Raw genomic sequence first — 20,286 nt, 5'->3', positions numbered from 1 at the left:
AGATAGAATTACTGGGTAAAAGTCTTTTCACATTTTTAAGATTTTTGACACATAGTGCCAAATTACTTACCAAAAGCATGGTATAAAGTTATATTCTCCCAACAATTTACCAGTGTCTTAAGCAGACCACTTTGATTATGTCGAACCAGGGGTCCATGGGACAGAGGTGTGGTGCTGATAGTTTCTTTATGGTTTTTCTTCAGGACATGGTGCCTGTCATCGTTGATTACTGCCTGCTGTTGGAGCGAAAGTAAGTATACAGTGCCTGTCAGATTCAATTATTTTGAACCCAGATTGCCTCTTGTTTATATTATAATGTACTGTTATGAAGTCTATGAATTTGGGTATTTTTTTTAAGAAAGTTTAATTTACAGGGGCGCCTGGGTGGCTCAGATGGTTAAGCGTCTGCCTTCGGCTCGGGTCATGATCCCAGAGTCCTGGGATCGAGCCCCGCATCGGGCTCCCTGCTCAAGTGGGGAGCCTGCTTCTCCCTCTCCCTCTGCCGTGCTCTCTGGCTCTATCTCTCTGTCAAATAAATAAATAAAACCTTTAAAAAAAAAAAAAAAAAGAAAGTTTAATTTACAGAAATTTGATTAACAATTTCCGGTCCATTTACCTAGTAAAACTAACTTTTCCAAAATAGATGCTGTGGGTTTATCAGCTATATGTTTGTGTGGCCGGATAGTGGAGGCAAACATAGCTAACAAAAGAGCAATCCTACTAAAAGATCTTAAAAGTAAAAGTGTATGATTCATGTCCTGTAAATATATCCTCTTTTATGAACTATCACTAAAACAGTTTTACACACCACCCAAAAAAGGGCAAAATTCAGAGTGCTTCTGGTGTTGGTTTTTAGAGCCTTTTGTTGAAAAGATAGCAGTGTAAATACACTTTGATTTGGCTTTGTTGGTTTAAATAGTAACTGTATAAATTAACCAACCTTTGCTAGCTCACAGTTTTTTCACACTTAAAATAATAGCTCCTCTCTTGCCAGGTATTGTCGTAGGCCCTTTACATTAATTTATCTAATTTTTATAACAGTGAGGTAGGTATTATTATCCTCTTCATTTTACATAGGCGGTTCCAGAGGCAGAAAGCCATTAAAGAACTTGGCCAAAGCTAACTCACACTTCTTTTGAGGAGCAAAGATGGGATTCCAATTCAGGCAGTCTGGCTCCTGAGTTCTTGCTCTTAACCTTAAACTAGTTTGTTTCTGAGTGGTAGACAACTGTGAGGATCCAGTGCAGATACTCCTAAAACCCTGTACAGCACTGACCTGACTCATAAATTTATGTTCAGGTAGCCTGAATCATAAAACATTGGATCATACTTTGAAAGTACGAATGTATATGAATATTATCAAGAGGGCAGTTATTTGCTATGTCAGACCATTAAGTCATGAAGAGCTATAGTTTCTGTTAAGTCCATTCCAATGTTTCAGCTATAAAGTGTTATATGTTACTATCCAGTGGAGTATGTTGTGTTCGTGGTTAGGATATCGGTGAAAACATTGCTTTATGTTACTCATTTTCTCCTCTATGAGGGCCTAAGGGAAAAATTTCCCTCAGGTCTACTGCCAGAAATACTTTTGCGTCTCCTGAACAGCTAGTTCACTTTTAGCTAATGGGCAGTTAATTGTATTGCTAATTAACTTTCCTAGAAAGCTAAGAGCCATGATAGCTTTTCGTAACTGTAACTTGGTTTTCTCTTTACCCCACTTTTCATACTCCCTTACTTTTATTTATCTTTATTTTTTAAAGCAGCTCAATAGTTTATGGATCAGTTTTACATATTTAATCCTCATAATTGCAGTGTAAGGTAATGTTTTTCTCCTTTTCAGATGAGGAATTTGAAATGTAGAGATGTTCCTAATACTAATAAGTACTGGAATCAACCCAAATCTTCAAGTTGACATAATTATGAGATAAAATAAAGTACCTAAGACTGAATTTTGTTTAGAGTAAGAAGGCATATCTTTGTAAAATGGATTATTTCCACCTAGAATGGTACCTGGCACAAAGTAGTTATCCAGTACCTGATGGATGAATTAATGAAATAATTCTGCCTCTTGGTTTGCAGGGTGACTTATCTTGAATATGTGAATACTACTCTCACAGTGATGTAAAGTTAAAATGGTCCTACTAGTTGTAAGATGAAGGATTATATAGGGAAAATGAAAAAATAGGTTCATTCTTTCAGAAATACTCATTTCCAAAATTTTCTGAAAGAGAAACTTTTCTTTTTTATATGATTTGAAAAACAAATATTTCCAATTTTATGTAATCTATGGACTGGCTGAGAATGCAATAATTACTTCATTAAATCATAGCCTATAACCTGGAAGATAAGATCTGGTCTAGATTTTTACCAAATTAGGATCTATTTATTATTTTTTTGCTTTTACCAACTTCTTTCTTTCCATTAAATTTCCCTGACTCCTTAGTATGTTCTCTTCTGGGCTGTGTCAGAAACAAATACAGTATTTGTTGTTGGAGATCTCAGAGAGAAATACCAGCAGTTATAATATATACCTAACCTCCAAAGGGAAGGAAGATCTCAAGGGTCCTTTTCCCAGCTCTTCCCTCTCTCTCTCCTTCCTGCCACTCATACATACTAGATATACTAGATACACTCATACATGCCTAGATCCAGGGCCAGGGATATTTTCCTGGGACCGTAGTGTAAATAGTATGACTTCCTTCTCTCTGGATTCCATTTTCAAAGGCTGAAGACCAGGGCGCCTGGGTGGCTCAGTCGGTTAAGCGTCTGCCTTCAGCTCAGGTCATGATCTCAGGGGCCTGGGATCAAGCCCGGAGTTGGGCTCCCTGCTCAGCGGGGAGCCTGCCTCTCCCTCTCCCCCTCCACCCTGTTCATACTCTCTCTCTCTCAAATGAATTAAAAAAAAAACAAAAACAAGAACAAAAACTTCAAAGGCTGAGGACCGGATTGTACTAGAACCTGCTTCTGCTTGGGAGTAGTCCAGCATATGTGTTCTTAACTCTCTTTCCCCCACTTTTTCTGTTCTCAAGATTTTAGTAAGGGCAGAAGGGACAGGGCAGCATTCCCAGCAATGTAAGAAATGCGATACTAGTTATTGGGTCAAATGTTACCTTTTGTGTTCTAGACTGTGTACTTTTATGCTTGCTTAGTTCTCACCATCCTGGCTTTTCTTTTTCATCAGAAAGATCCCATATATGGGGTCAAATAGGCCAGTTGATCAACCTCAATTCTTTGTGTCTAGGTCATCTTTCAGTCTCCTTCCATTCCAGACATGCAATGATTAAAAATAGATTAGATATGAAAACTCTATGTATACTTTAAATAGCTCAGTGTACTCACTCTCAAATGGTAGAGTTTTTATCATTTTTTCTTAGAGTTGCCATAGACAGTCAGGTTAAAAGTGCTCAATTCCCTAGGATAAATTGAAGTGGAGGATTAAGATGTATGTAGCTTCAATCCAGTATGATATATTTCTTCCTAAGCTGGACCCTCTCTTTATGCCATCTTCTTTGACATTTGGTTCCATTAATGTGGAGGGTCTTCTCTTCCACATTCCCAAATTTTTGAAATATCTGAGCCATTAAGATTGCTTTAAAGAATGCTTAGATTGGGGGCACCTGGGTGGCTCAGTCGGTTAAGCGTCTCCTTCAGCTCAGGTCATGATCTCAGGGTCCTGGGATCGAGCCCCCCATCAGGCTGCCTGCTCAGACAGCAGGGAATCTGCTTCTCCCTCTCCCTTTGCCCCTCCCTGTCATGCTTGCTCTTCTCTCTTTCTCTCTCTCAAATAAATAAATAATCTTTAAAAAAAAGAAAGCTTAGATTGTGCATAACGCAAAATTTTACAAAACATAATCTAGTTCTCAGCTAATTTCAGGTAATTTCCTCCACTTCTAGGGTCATCACTTAGACACTCAATCCTGGTCCCCTAATGCCTTTTATCTTAATATCTTCTGATAGAGTACATTGTTTTTATAGTCACCCCTTTTTCACACACAGTTTCTTATATAAGTCCCAATTATAAACAAAATACATATTCTGAACTGATTTTAACTGAGTACCACAACCAGTGCACTATGATCACTGTTACTTCAGTGATAATTCATAGAATCCCATATCCAGCAGTAACAGTAATTGAACTAGTGTATATATGTATTCCCATTTGTACTTAAGAATTCTTTTATAGTGTAAAATCCTTTTACTGTGGCAGGAACCACATTTTTTTTTTTTTCTCTTTAGGGCATACTGACCTGTATGTTATAGGCATCTTTTTTGGTTAAAATTGGCTTTATAGTCTTTTTGTGAATTGTTTAAAATCAGAAGTGACAGGAAATTCTGTTTTTGAAGACTTGTACTTTTATTTTCATAATTTGATTTCTTTCACAATTTACTTTCAATTTGGTAGTGTATATTTTCTTTTTAGTATTAGACAAAAGGTACATCTTCAGCTTTATGTAGGACATTTAATGATTTGTCATTTTGCCTTTAAAACGATAGGCATAATTTCAGTTTATTTTGAAAATAGGTCCACCGTTTATTTGAACTATAATCATAATTTTGAACAGTGTTTAAAAATAGGTTCTGTGTTTTTGTGTATGAATTATATCTCAGTAAAGCCATTATAAGACAAAATAGGTGCTGTGTGTAGATGATCTTGACCACTTTGAGCTTGTATCACTGTAAGCAGATATCCAAAAAAGAAGCCATCATTCAGATGACTTGAATTATATATAAATCTGAACCAGAAATATTTGTTAGATCTAAAGTGAATCTGAAGTGGTCTTTTGATAGCCAGGGTGTTTGTTCATTCTTGTTCAACGTCAATATTATTGTTTGAGAAACAGAAAGATCGTAATTATCAAGCATGGTTGAGAAATTGGATGTTTTAGATACTGTTTTCTTGATTACTGCATGTTAATATTTTAAACATCAAAGCTAGGTGAGGGTGCCTGGGTGGCTCAGTTGGTTAAGCAACTGCCTTCGGCTCAGGTCATGATCCCGGAGTCCTGGGATCGAGTCCCGCATCGGGCTCCCGCCTCAGCGGGAGCCTGCTTCTCCCTCTGACCCTATCCCCTCTCATGCTGTTTCTCGCTCTCTCTCTCAAATAAATAAATAAATAAAATCTTAAAAAAAAAAATTATAAAAAAAAATAAATAAATAAATAAAAAAAAGCTAGGTGAAAAAGATGCCATGCCTTTATTTTATAACAGCTGTATTGAAATATAATTTCAGATACCATAAAATTCACCCTTTTTAAAGTGTACAGTTCAGTAGTTTTTAGTATATTCATAGAGTTATACAACCATTAGCAGAATTAAGCTGTGCCTTTTTTAAAGGAAATCTTCACAAACTGTGATACTTATATCAGAAAATAGAGCAGTTTGAACATCATTTCTTATAGTTCATTTGAACTTTGCCATTACTTTTGTAAATAAGGAGAGAAAGTTGATTCAAGTCAACTTTGAATTTATTGAGTCCTGCGTACATTTACAGGGGATTTATTTATTTGGCTCCAGTTATATCCATAGTAAAGACTGGCAAGTTTTTTTTTTTTTTTTTTTTTTTAAGATTTTATTTATTTATTTGACAGAGAGAGACTCAGCGAGAGAGGGAACACAAGCCGGGGGAGTGGGGGAGGGAGAAGTAGGCTTCCCGCGGAGCAGGGAGCCAGATGCAGGACTTGATCCCAGGACTCTGGGATCATGACCTGAGCCGAAGGCAGACACTTAAGGACTGAGCCACCCAGGCGCCCCAAGACTGGCAAGTATTAAGGACTGAGGCTCTTGCTCCCCTTCTGACAGTCTGGCTTTGTACTGATAATCAAAGCTGAGTTCTTCACATGCTTAAAATTGCAAAATTGATAATGCACAAAGTGAATTTGGCCATTTTCTCTATCAGTTTGAAATTATGAATGGTAAACCCCAAATAATGTCTTTAATATACTCATATTAATGTAAAGTGATGTTATGTAGAAAGAAGACCTCTTTGGCTCTCTGTTACTCAGAATGGACTTTGTATTGTACTGGCTACAGGATGGCCAAGTTTGAAGCGATAAACAGCAGTTTTAAAGTTAGGACTTCAGGAAACAAAGTCAGCACCCTCGAGTATAATTCCGAAATATAGAAAGAAACACAAGAGCTAAACACTTTTTTTTGGTATGTACTTTTCTTTCTTCCTTCTTGCTTGATGCTCTAATAAATACTCTCCCAAAATGATGAGAACATGTCTTTGAATTTTGTTTTATTTTTACTTTAAAGTAGGGATACCAATAGGAGTTGCTGAGTTTTATTTTTCTTACTTCTTTATTTATAGGCTCTGACTGGTTAAGAAAGAAACATATAGTTTTGCCATTAATCTTACCAGCATTACATGCTGCTGTTTGTTACAGGACTGCCTGGTTTGTCACCTTTTATGCTCTGTTTACTGAATTTTTCACTCTTTAATTTTCCTGCCTAGGGCTTTTGGTGTCGAACTAAAATATATAATTATCTTCCCTAGCATGTTGTTAAAAACAACATTACAGAGTGGAAGGGCTAGCAAATATGGCATTTTCTTTATATTCATTAGAGTTACTTTGTTACTCTTTATCTTTGTTGCAGTAAAGTTTCATTAATCTCAGTTTCTTTTACTTCGTTAGTAATTGGTAATCACAAAAATGTGATGGACTATTGATTAAAATGAAACTAACATGAAAAATATGAAGCAGAGGGGAAAACTGATGTAAAAATTACATTTGTGGATATGAGGAAAAAAATAAATGGATATGGATTTCCCTCCCAGGATATTGCATATACTGTTTATTGAAAAGTGGCATGTGGTTCTGATGCATTTGTAGCCAGTTCTCTTAGCATCTGTCCCATTCCAGGACTTCAGCTGAGGCAAGGACCCCATCCTGCTCCTTCCAGAATCTTTCTTGACCTTTTTATGGAACTTGTCACGGAACACCAAACCTGCAGATGAACCAGCTACCACTTTTCACAAGTGACATGATACACATAGGAAGAGATAACACATTCAGTAAAAAATAGTCTTAACAGATAAATAGAATTAGCACAATTCTTTTTTTTAAACGATTTATTTATTTATTTGAGAGAAAGATCGCACACGTGCGAGCCGAGGGAGGAGCAGAGGGAGAGAATCTTCAAGCAGACTCCCTGCTGAGTGCAGAGCCCCAACAGGGACTCAATCTCAGGACCCATGAGACCATGACCTGAGCACAATCCAAGAGTCGGATGCTCAACTGACTCAGCCACCCAGGTGCCCGAGCACAGTTTTTCTTATTAAACAACAAAGGGAATGAATGAATCGGTGAATGATAACAAGGTAGTACAATGTATGAATGGGAACATGGAAAACATTTAATTTTGCCAGTCATCAGAGAATTAAAAACAGTGATATTATTTAATTTATACTTAAAAAAAATTTATGTATTTGACACAGAGAGAGAGAGCACAAGCAGGGGGAGCTGCAGAGGGAGAGGGAGAAGCAGGCTCCCCACTGAGCAGGGAGCCTGATCCCAGGATCCTGAGATCATGACCTGAGTCAAAGTCAGACACTTAACCTGAGCTACCCAGGCACCCCTCATTTACACTTATTAAATTACCTGGTAGAAAAACCAAGCATAATTGGTGAAACTGTACAATTCTACATTGCTGCTGGCAATGTAAATTGGTGCTGTGATACTTTCTGAAGATGATTTAGTAATACATTTCAAATGCCACAAAATTTTTCATATCTTTTGACTTACGATAAATTTCTTTTCTTTCTTTTTTTTTTTTTTTAAGATTTTATTTATTTATTCGACAGAGAGAGTGAGAGAGTACAAGCAGGGAGGAGTAGTAGAGGGAGAGAGAGAGAAGCAGGCCTCCTGCTGAGCAGGGAGCCTGATGCGGGGCTCTTTCCCAGGACCCTGAGATCATGACCTGAGCCGAAGGCAGACACTTAACCATCTGAGCCACCCAGGCGCCCCTTAAGATAAATTTCTTAAAGAAGAATGACTAAGGAACTAAGTCCCCCAAATGGGAAAGACTATATGTAGATATTCATTGTGACATCACTCATGATAGTAGAATACTGGAAGTAAGTGATATATCCAACACTACAGGAATACTTAAGTAAATTCTATTGTTTCAGTATGGTGAAATGTTGTGAGTTAAACAAATGGTAAATTTAGAGAGTAGGTAGTATCTTAGAATGATGCTTCTTATATAATGCTGCGGAAAGTGGAATTTGGCATTATATCTCTGAGTATAAAATTATATATGGACTATTTGCAGAAGAAATATGAAATAAATAAAACAATTATTGAGTGTGGTACATTTAGATTAATTTAAAAAAATTTGTTTCTGCAATAAGATAGATTCCAGATATATATATTTTTAAATAGTGAACATTTTCTCCCTCTTTGTCAATAATCACCACCTAAACCCTTTGGGAAGCAAGGGATAAGAACTAGATAAAGAAACATCTTGATGCTCTAATAATCTTACCATGTAATGCTGGTAAGATTAATGGCAAAACTATATGTTTCTTTCTTAACCAGTCAGAGCCTATAAATAAAGAAGTAAGAAGAATAAAACTCAGCAACTCCTATTGGTATCCCTACTTTAAAGTAAAAATAAAACAAAATTCAAAGACATGTTCTCATCATTTTGGGGGAATATTTATTAGAACATCTGGAGATCAGTTGGGAATATTTAGATATCAGGAAAGAGGAAAGGATAAATAGGAATAGTCTTTTTTTTTTTAAAGTAGTCTCTGCACTGAATGTGGGACTCAAACTCATGACCCCAAGATCAAGAGTCACCTGCTCTACTGACTGAGCCAGCTAGATGTCCCTAGGAATAGTCCTTTTTCATATTTTTCTACTTCATCATGTTCATTGTACTACCCACTGACATATCACCATTGTCTTTAAGAAACAGTGTGCCATAAGAGATTCAACATAGGATTTAGGTCAGAAGGCTGAGTTCAAATTCTGATTCTATCACTTGTTGGCTATGTGACTTTCTGCAAATAATTTATTCAGCTTTTCTTGGTTGTAAAAATATTGGGGGAATTCATTAAGATACTACATGTAAAATGTTTTTCACAGTATAAAGCTCTATGCAAGTATTGTTACTGTTTTTGTTAAACTTGTCAGTTGAAATAGGAAAAAGAGGAGAAACAGCAGACTGAATTTAGTGAATGCTCAGAATATTCCTAAAAGTGTGTTTTTTCTTTTTCTGTTACAGGGATCTTTTATTTAGCCAGATGTATGACAAACTAAGTGAGAATTCAGTGGCCAAAGGAGTGTTTTTGGAGTGCCTTGAACCATATATTTTAAGTGATAAATTGGTGGGAATGACCCCCCAGGTAATGAAAGACTTGATTGTTCACTTCCAAGATAAAAAATTAATGGAAAATGTGGAAGCCCTCATTGTACATATGGATATCACCAGCCTAGATATTCAGCAGGTGAGTTTATAGAAAATTTACTAATATACAGAATAAACATCATTCCTTTATTGCTTATACTTATCTGACTGATTGGGCCCCATTGTGCCTTCCATCAACCCCATTTATTTACTGAGCACTTTTGGGAAGATGTTTCTTAAACTTGTATTTGTCAGTATATTTCTTAGGACTGTTCTTTAATGAAAGCTGGATTATGAACTCCTACAAGCCAAGAGTCTTCTATTTCTTTGACATCCCCCACAGCACTTAGCATAAAGTTTACATTTGGTAGTTGCTCAATAGATGCTTATTGACTGATCCTTCTTCATCCATTTGTTTATTCAGTAGTACCAGTTTTCATCCTGCAAGTGAATTTCAACTATGAGTACTTTTGCATGAATTATAGAGTATTTTCACTTCTAAGAGTATGAAGCCATTTTTCAGAAAGCTACTTTGTGTGTCCAGAGTTGACAACTTCTATGCAGTGAGTTTTGAAATGCACAGCATACTATAAGAAGGAAATTACAGGATGTCTTAGCTCGATCAGCCAGCCCGTTGTTTTTAAACATACCTCCAGTACGTCTGAGGTCTCTGCAATAAGTTTCAGTCTTAATTGAGGAGCAGTATATACTTTGGCCTTAGACATTTCACTCTTGTTGAGTTCCGTGTTAAGTGCTAGTAATGGGCATGCCACTCCTACAAAGGCACAGAGGTGCAAAGATGCTAATAAGTAAGCCCTGTTGAGTTAAAATATGGATGACTTAAAAGATCTTAGAAAAACCAAAAGTAGTTTTTTGTTTTTTGGTTTTTTTAATGTGCAAAATCACATAAAGTGAAGGGCTTGGAGAAATGGTTACTGTTTTCTTCCTGGAAGCTCTTTATGAATGGCTGTGAGTTTGCAAAGTAAAGCCAGATCCTCTTTAATGTATGCCTTTCTGTTGTATGGGTAATTTAGCATAGTCTTCATGTCAGGTAATAGTTCCAGTGATTTGAGAGCATGTTATCAATCTAGTTTTATTTATGTATCACCAGTATAAGAGAAGTTTCTCATTTCTTGTCTTCCCAATATTTTTAGCTTTTCCCCAACACTATATAAATATGCTCTACTCTTTTTTTATGTTAAAACAATTTTAAAAATCTTCTTTTCAGTTTTCCTTCTCTCCATAGGAAGACTTCTTCCCTGTGGGTTACTGCCCCCAAGTCGCTCTTCCCAGTCACAGCCAGATGTCTTGAAAGCATTGTCTAGGTTGTACTTCCATTTTCCCCACATCCTAATAACTTTTCAGCCTTGCTTTCAATGGAGTCAGCAGTGCCCTTCCTGTCCACTGTACCAAGTCATATTCTTACTCTTTCAGTAGCATTTGTTTGTTAATTCAAGAAGCATTGATTGTCAGGTTCCCAGGATGCTTCAGTGACCCTAGTGGACAACGCTTATCCTCTCAGAGGCTTACATTTTATTATTTTTTTAAAAGATTTTATTTATTTATTTGACAGAGAGACACACAGTGAGAGAGGGAACACAAGCAGGGGGAGTGGGAGAGGGAGAAGCAGGCTTCCTGCCCAGCAGGGAGCCCGATGCGGGGCTCCATCCCAGGACCCTGAGATCATGACCTGAGCCGAAGGCGGACGCTTAACGACTGAGCCACCCAGGCGCCCCCAGAGGCTTACATTTTAGCCAAAAAGTTTGATAGTAAACAGATAAACCAGAAGTATAAAAAAATAAGTGTTATGTTAAAAGTCAAATAGGTAGTACTGTAGAAAGAGGATGTAAGGCTATCTTAGATTGCTTAACTGTAGAAAATCTTCCTGAGGAGGTAACATTGAGTCTGAAATCCGAATGACAAGAGGAAATCAGTAATGCAGAGATCTTGGAGAAGATTGTTCCAGGTAAAAGCAACAGCTAATGCAAAAAAAAAAAAAAAAAGGCGTCGAATGTTAACGTTACAGATAAAAGGCAGACAGGCTGGGAGCTTGGTTGAAAAAGAGAGGTAGACCTTTCAAGGCAAGGTATAGATTTTTCCATTTTATTCTGAGTGCTCTGGGAAATCATTAAAAGGTTTTAAGCAAGATGACTCTGGTTTACTTTAGGGATAACAGAATGAAGGTGGGAGCCAAGTACAGAAGAAGTAAGGAGATTAGGTACTGGTCCAGGAGATGGTCCTGACCAGAGATGGTCACAGTGAGATGGAGAGAGATGACTTGATTTTGGATATGTTTTGGCAGTAGGGTTGATGTGCTGATGAATTGGATGCAAGGGTGTAGAAGTGTGGGAAAGAAAGAGTTTAAGGACGACACTTAAGTTTTTTGGCTTGAGATAAAGGTGGATAGTGATTCCTCTAAGAAGATTGGAAGACTGGGTAGGTCTAAGTTTGAGAGACAAAATGAGGAGTTCTGTTTTGCCATTTTATTTTGAGATAGACATTCAGGTGAAGATATCAAGTAAGTGGTTGGATATATGAGTCAGAGGGGAGGTAAATGTGTTACTCATCAGTACAGAGATGTATGATCACAGCACTGGCTGAGAGAGGGTAGTGAGAGAAGAGAAAAAGGCCCAGAACATGCCTGAGTCTACGAAGACTCTTCCATGACACTTCACTTCTGTTTTTCCTCTTAATTCTCTGGCTGCTCCTTACTCTCCTTTACCACCCTCTCCTCTTCTACTTCAGCCCTCTTCCCTTGTCACTCTGTATAACATATCCCTCATAGGAACAGAATATAGAGTACACTGTAAGTCATCGCTGTTCCTCTTCTAAATATTTTCTGAAATTAATTTCTCTCCATCTTTAAACACTTCAAGCTTCTTGCTGCCTTGAGACTTCATCTTTACTGCTTCAGCCTGCATAGTCCTTAGATTCCATCTCTGCTTTTGGCTCGTATGCATGCATTCTTCAGGCCCTCGCTCAAATATTGCTTCCTCAGGGGTGACCTGCATACTCTATACACCAAATCAGGTTCCTTTGTAACACATCACATTTGTAAATGAATTAAATGTGTAATTGAGTATCTCCCCTAGTTTTAGCTCACACTGTTTTGTGCCCCTCCCTTCTTTTGGTTAGTGTCCAAGATGAACAGTAGTTCTGTAAGGGTAGAGACTACGTCTGGGTTTGTTTGATCCTAGCAGTGGCCCTGACTATAGATGTTCAGTTAAATAATTTGTAGAGCTGTTGTCCAAGGGTAAAATGAATATGGAAAAGGGGTAGATAGAGAAAAAAATAGACATTGGGAATGTTTAAAAGTAGTATTGAACCTCCAACAACTCTTACCCTGGCATTGTGTTTGAGTACTGTTGACCCTTGAACAACATGATTTTGAACTACACAGGTCTGTTTATATGTGGACTTCTTTCAATAAATACAGCACAGTAGTGTAAATGTATTTCCTCTTCCATATAATTTTCTTAATAACATTTTCTTTTCTCTGTCCTACTTTATAGTAAGAATACAGAATATAATACGTATAATGTATGAAATTAAGTGTTGCTTGACTGTTATCAGTAAGACTGCCCGGTGACTGTAGGCTATTAGTAGTTGAGTTTTGGGGGAGTCAAAAAGTTATATATGGAGTTTTGACTGTGCAGAGGGGTAGGGAGGTGTCAGCATCCCTAACCTCCACATTGTTCAAGGGTCACCTGTACTTCAGTTTTTTTCAGAGAAGGACTAAGAAAAATTAGGGAAGAGTATTCAAGATTTTCTCCACTCTTAAAGCTCTAAGGAAGATAATTGGTGAGACCCAATTGTATGGAATAAGCGACTCTTCCTTTTTACAGGTAGTTCTCATGTGTTGGGAAAATCGTCTGTATGATGCTATGATCTATGTCTACAACAGAGGCATGAATGAATTTATAAGTCCAATGGAGGTAAGATACTTCCCAACTTGGACACATATTTAATATTGTCTGTTAATAGCTTTTTCCTATTATCCATTTGCTTTGAATAGTTTGTTTTCATCCAGTCGCTTAATTCCTTGTAGATTTATTATTAGACTTATACCCATTTTAGCTTGGGAATTTAGGTAGCCTTTAATTTCACACCTTCTGCCATTGCTTTCTTTTTTATCTGCATAAGTAGGTATTTAAATCCCAGGGAACAAATAGATACAATTAAAGATAATGCTTGCCTGTTAGACTTTAAGTTTTGTTTTTTTTCCTCCCTAAGATTTTTGATGTTATAGTACATTTTCCAAAAGGTATAAGAAATTTATTTTATATACTTATTGTGTGTAGTAAATATACTGTTGAGAAATACTCTTTGTAGATACATTGTGCTGGGGGAGGGTCCTGATAACAGTGAAAGATCATTATTTGTTAATTACTGATTTGTTGCTTTTCCCAGTTCAGCGTTTACAGCATGCATTATAATTTACTCTCCCTATCGCTAAAAAGCATTTGGGCTTATTTTAAAAAGAACCAAATGCCATATCCATCTTGTTATTTGCCTTAAATTGAGGACAGAATATAGATAATGGATTGTGGATATATGTAGTACCCTGCCAGCCCATTGTTTTATTACAATGACTAATTACCTGGCTCACAAGAGCCAGGCATCCAAGCAACTTTTTTTTTTTTTTCACATTTAATGGCCATCCAAAACTATCTTCAGTATTACTAAGCCAGCAGTTATCTTGTGATATTTCAGGCTTCATTAAACACACTTAACTTGGTACGTGAGTATCACTCTAATTCAAAACTCCTCCAGTTTTGGTTGCACCTCTCTTCTCTTGGTCAGTTTCCAGAATGAGTGCCACAGCCCTCTTCCTCTGGTTTTGACGCTGATTGTGTGTCTAGTTAAATAGTCTTTACATTTAACACCTCTCAGCTGCTTCCCCAGTACTTCCCTGGTAAGAGCTGTCAGCCGTGTCCTCAGTGAGATCCAGGACCTCCCTGCACACAAAAAATGTTTTCTATCTCACTACTAAACCACAATTAGGAAGAATTAATGCAGTTTCTGTGAGATGCCCCCATCGGATGGCCCACTGAGGGAAAGTCCCGAGAAATTCCCAGAGAATCTGGGGAGAGCCCTGGGCGGACAGAGGTCCCCATATGGGCCATCAAATGTGAGGCATCCCAGTTATGGGGGTCTCCTGATCCTGTGGGGGCATCCACCAAATGTGGGGTGCCTGCTTGGATGGGGGCCTGTGGTGCCCGCAGTGAAAGACTTCACCTAAGACAGAACAAAAAAGAAAAGTGTTTTGAATACACTGCAAGGGAGTAGTGGGCAAAGGAGAGACTTCGACAAGACAGGGGTGAGGGGCCACAGTTATAGGGTGGAGTGAGGGAGTATGGGGATGTTTGGAGTTTTCTCTTTTTTTGGTAATCTTACAAACTGTGCCTTCTTGTAATTGGTCAGTTAGGGCCTGTGGCTGTTTCGAGGTGGGTCACTTAATGAGACTGTTTGCAGTCAGCTCAGTAGTAGCTCTGGGCCCTTTTACCTTGATCAGATTTCCATTGCTCAGCCCTTTGCCTAAAAGCTGCCTCTACAATTTCTAGTTTTTCTCAAAGTAATCTTTAGAAACAGATCCTGATTCAATACATTCTGTGGTGATAAAAATGATTGCAGGGTTTTTGTTTTTAGGGCTTTTTAAGTTTTAGTTTTGTGTGTTTCATTCCTCAAAGTCTGGTTTGCATTTATACCTATACATCTCAGATGGACTGCTGGCCTATTAAGGTTGACTTGTTTTGTGTTAAGAGAAGTTTTCAAGTTTAATGGTTTTCTGAAAGAGCTTGGTATTAAATAGTCATTTGGAGAGGTTAGCTAGCAATGGGAGGTTAGGGGCGCTCTGTGATTCCTTTTTTATAATTTTCTGCCCACAAGGAAATCACTTGTCCATGTTTAGTTATTTTTGTACTTAAAGAGGTCTAAATTAAAAGGTGTCCTGCCTCTTGAAATTTTCTAGGTTTTCTAGAATGACAGTGGTCATCACATTTGAGATGACTACCACAGTTTCTGATGAAATCTTTCCTTAGTTCTACCTTTGGCTCCTTCTGAGGTAAAAGTAGTGCCTTGAGTTGAGAGTAAAGACTTTTCCTCTCGCAATTTAGGTCCCACGGGTAGGGGGAGGGCTGCGAATTAATTGGCAAAAGACCGATTAACAGCAGAAAAGATAAGGTTTATTCACACAAGTGCTAGGAGCACTTAGTAAAGGGTACTTTACTGATTAGACAGAACTAAAGGTTTATATACCGGTTTGGCAAAATGTTGGGTAGCGGGAGGGAGGGACTTAGGGTTTCCCTGGGAAAGAAAATATGGATTGGTTTTTTGGGCTTTTTGATGCTAATGAACAGTTTAATTTGCATTTCCCAGTGCTAAGGGTTTGTTCTCTCCCAAACAGGTGACTCCCTCTGAGGAAGGCCAGTGTAGTTTTGTCATCAATCTTACTGTGTTTTCACAGGCTATGCTTAAATTTACATGTTTCCTTTTGTGTCTGCTGTTGTTCAGATGTTTTCATTTTAAAGTAATCTTCATTACCATTTTGGTAGGCTATTAATCCCTTCATTGTCTTACTATTGTTTTTAAATAAAGCATTTTGAATAACCTAAGGATATTTTATATCAGAAATTACAATCTCAACAAAGACCTTCATCTAACTGGTATTTATTAAATGGTTTCTTTGAGTGAGGAATATGACAATTGTCTCCCAGTGATCCTTCGATAATAGTTCGTAGCCACATTAAAAGTTTTATATTTAATCTCAATAGCAAATACCTAATTCAGTCAGAGAAAGGTGATTAATAGCATAAGATTCTTGATTATGTTTTTGAAAATATTCTTTTTTAAAAATGATGGTGATTGTTTTCTTTTTAATTTTAATGCAGAAACTTTTCAGAGTCATTGCTCCTCCTCTGAATGCAGGAAGGACGCTAACAGGTATAAATTTTCTAAGTCTTGATTTTTTCCTTCTCTTCATAGTTTAAGATATTTAAATTTCATAAAATTGACCAATTTTATGTGTACAGTATGAATTTTGATAATCGTATATAATCATATTACCACCACCATAATCAAACTATAGAAGGAGCTGAAGTTCCTTCATACTAAAGTTAGCCCCTGCCCCTTTATACTCCAGCTTTTCCACCCAGGCAAACCTCCAGGCAGTCACTCTCTACTTTCTGACACTACTTGTCTTGTAAATGGACTCATACAGTAGGTAATCTTTGGTGCTTTATTTCTTTCACTTAGCATAATGTCTTTGAGATACATCCAGGTTGTTGCATGTATTAATATTTGTTCCCTTTTACTTCTGAGTGGTATTTCACAGATTGAATATACTGTCAATTGTTTATTCACCAGATGATGGACATTTGACTTGCTTCCAGTTTGGAGCTAAGTAATGTTGCTACAACGTTTGTGAACAAGTTTTGTTTCTAATGAAACTTAGGAGGAAATTATAGTCTAATGCAATTCTAAGAAATGACACAAGAGATCATGTATACTCTTTACCCAGTTTCCCCCAGTGATAACATCTTGCAAAACTAAAAGCACAGTATCACAACTGGATATTCACATGGATAAAGTCAAGATACAAAACCGTTTTATTACCACAGTATCCTTTATATTGCCTTTATCCCACATCACTGACCCTAAGCTGTGAATACGTTTTTGTGTGGGTGTATGTGTTTATTTTTCTTGGGCAAGTACCTAAGAGTGGAATGGAGAAGATTATATGGTAAATACATGTTTTACTTTCCAACGTAGTGCTACTTGGTTTTTCAAAATGACTGTAACATTTTGCATTTCTGTCAGCAATATGAGACTTCCAGTTGTTCCATATCCTAGCAAACACTTGGTACTGGCAGTCTATAAATCTTTGAAAAATTTTAGCCATTCTAGTGGGTGTATGATGGTATCTCGTTGTGATTTTAATATTTCCACAATGGTTAGTGATGTTGAACATCTTCTCATGAGCTCTTGCCCATTCACATACACACGAACACACACACACACGTTTGTCTGTATTTTTAATCAATTAACTCTTTAGCACTTTTTTGGGATTAGAGAGGAGGTATTCCTGGACTTCGTATTAGTGGGTTGTAAAAGTTCCAAGTGAATGAATCCCCACCAGAGCCTGTGAGTTCTTTATGTGGTCTGGATATGAGCCCTTTTTCAAGATACGTTTTGCAGAATTTTCTTCCAGTCTGTTGCTTAGCTTTTTGCTTTCTTAAACATGTTTTTCATAGAACAACAGTTTTGAATCTTCATTAAGTTCATTTTATTCATTTTTTCTTTTGTAGTTTTAGACTTTTGGTGTTTTAAGAAATCTTTGTCCAATTCAGTGTCATAAAGATTTTCTCCTGTGTTTTTTCCTATAAATTTAATAGTTTCAGCACTTATATTTAGGTCTGTAATCCATTTTGAGTTAATTTTCCTATGGAATGCAAGGTAAAGTTCAAGGATTTTTTTTTCTCATAAAGCTATCAGTTTCTTTACCACTTTTTGAAAAGATATCTTGTTTCCATTGACACCTTTTTTGTTAAAAAAAAATTGGCAGAAATGTATTTTTGTCAAAAATCAATTGAGCATATATGTATGGGTCTCTTTCTGTACTCTTTCTGTTCCCTTGATCTATATGTCTGTACTTAGGCCAGGATTATACTGTCTTGACTACTATAGCTTTATAGTAAGTCTTGAGATCAGGTACTTAAATCTTCCAACTTTTTCTTTCTCAAAATTGTTGTGACTAGTCTAGGTCCTTTGTCTTTACATATAACTACTGAAGTCAACTCATTGCTTCCTTTTAAAACACGTATTAGAAATTTATTTGAGATTGCACTTGACCCTATAAATTAATTTGGGGGAGATTGCCATCTTAACACTGTTGAGTATTCTGTGAATGTGATCTGTTTCTCCATTTATTTTGGTCTTTTAAAGTCAGTTTGGTTTCCCAATTCCCAAAATTTCCCAATTTCCCAGTTTCCCCCAGCAAAAAGGCGGCTGGGATTTTGATAAGGATGCTTTGAATCTATAGATCAATTCGGGGATTATTGCTGTCTTAACATCATTAAGTCTTTCAATCCATGAACATAGGATATCTTCCCATTTATTTAGGTCTTGTTTAATTTCTCTCAACGATGTTTTGCAGTTTGTCAGTGTGTAAGTCATATACTTCTTTTGTTGGATCTATTCCAATTTTACTTATTTTGGTGCTATTATAAATGGAATTGGTATTTTAATTTCATTTTTGGAATATTCTTTGTGAGTTTATAGAAATGAAATTGATTTTCGTATATTGATCTTATATCCTGCATTCTTGCTGAATTCATTCTAATTTTTTAAATGGATTTGTAGAATTTTCTGCATAGGTAAGATCATGTTATCTGTAAATACAGATAGTTTTATTTCTTCCTTTCTAATCTGAATGCCTTCTATTTCTCTTTTTTTTTTCCCTCTAATTGGCCTGGTTAGAACCTCCAATACACTGTTGAATGAAGTGGCAAGAGTAGACATCTTTATCTTTTTCCTGATCTAAGGGGGAAAGCATTCAGTCTTTCATTATTAAATATGATGTAAACTGTGGGTTTTTCATAGATGACCTTATCAGTTTGAAGAAATTTCCTTCTTTTCCTAGTTTGTTGAGTGCTTTTAATATGAAAGAATTGGATTTTATCAAACACCTTTTTCTGCATCTATTAAGATAATCTTGTGGGTTTTGTCCTTTATTTTATATGGTCTGTAAGATTTCATTGATTTTTATACGTTAAGCCAGTGTTACATTGTTGGGATAAATACCCCTTGGTCATGGTGTATACATCTTTTATAGGTGCTGTTGGATTCAGTTTGCTAGTATTTTTTTTTTTTTTTTTTTGAGGATTTTTATGTCTATAAAGGATATCCTTTAGTTTTATATTCTTTTCATGTCTTTTTCTGGTCCTAGTATCGAGTATACTTAATACTTGGTATACTTGCATTATGGGATGAGTCGGGAAGTGCTCTGTCTTCTGATCTTTGGAAGAGTTTATGAAGGATTGGTATTCTTTTTTAAATGTTTGGTAGAATTCAGGGGTGCCTGGGTGGCTTATTCAGTTGAGTGTCTGACTCTTGGTTTTGGCTCAGGTCATGATCTCAGGGTTATGGGATTGAGCCCTGGGTTGGGCTCCATGCTCAATGGGGTCTGCTGGAGATTCTCTCTCTCCTCTCAGCCCGTCCCCCCACTCATGTGCTCTCTCTCTCTCTCACCCTCCCTCCCTTTCTCTCCCTTTCTCTGTCCCTCTCTCTCTGTCTCTGCCTCTCTCTCCAAAAATGAATCTTTTAAAAAGGGGCACCTTGGTGGCACAGTTGGTTAAGCGTCTGACTCTTGGTTTCAGTTCAGGTCATGATCTCTGGGTCGTGGGATTGAGCCCTGGATTGGGCTCCTTGTTCAGTGTGGAATCGGCTTGGGTTTCTCTCTCCCTCTGCCCCTCTCCCCCACACTCACATGCGCTCTCTCTCTCTCTAAAATAAATAAATAAATCTTAAAAAACAAGTTTGGAATTTGGTGGAATTAGTGAAGCCATGTGAGCCTGAGATATTCTTAGTTGGAAGTTTTTAAGTTCAGTCTCTTTGCTTGTTATAGTCTGTTCAGATTATCTGTTTCATTTTGAGTCAGTTTTGGTATTTCTAGGAATTTGTCCATTTCATCTGTGTTATCTAATTTGTTGGCATATAGTGCTTATGGTATTCTCTTGTATTCCTTTTATTTTTATAAGGTTAGTAGTGATATATTTTATTTCTGATTTGAGTAATTTGAGTCTTCTTGTTTCTTGGTCTGTCTAGCTAAAGGTTTGTCAGTTTTGTTGGCCTTTTCAGAGAACCAATTTTGATTTCATTGATATTCTTTATTTTCCTTTCATCTTTCATTTATTTCAGCTTTAATCTTTAATAT

At 36.9% G+C, this 20,286-nt stretch overlaps 1 protein-coding gene across 7 annotated transcripts in view; it reads left to right on the top strand.

Annotated features, from left to right (window-relative positions):
* VPS8 (VPS8 subunit of CORVET complex) overlaps window positions 1–20,286 on the top strand; it is a 346,107-nt gene that overhangs the window by 180,033 nt on the left and 145,788 nt on the right. For all 7 annotated transcript variants that reach the window (XM_078068205.1, XM_078068209.1, XM_078068208.1 and 4 more), the window contains 4 exons: window positions 204–250; window positions 9,231–9,453; window positions 13,199–13,288; window positions 16,244–16,295. In XM_078068205.1, the coding sequence (XP_077924331.1) occupies window positions 204–250; window positions 9,231–9,453; window positions 13,199–13,288; window positions 16,244–16,295 (412 nt within the window). The remainder of the gene's footprint in view (window positions 1–203; window positions 251–9,230; window positions 9,454–13,198; window positions 13,289–16,243; window positions 16,296–20,286) is intronic.

Source organism: Halichoerus grypus, chromosome 1 (assembly GCF_964656455.1).
Source record: "Halichoerus grypus chromosome 1, mHalGry1.hap1.1, whole genome shotgun sequence".
NCBI lineage: Eukaryota > Metazoa > Chordata > Mammalia > Carnivora > Phocidae > Halichoerus > Halichoerus grypus.
The sequence above is the reverse complement of the archived record's forward strand: the minus strand, read 5'-3'. Positions and strand labels throughout refer to the sequence as shown.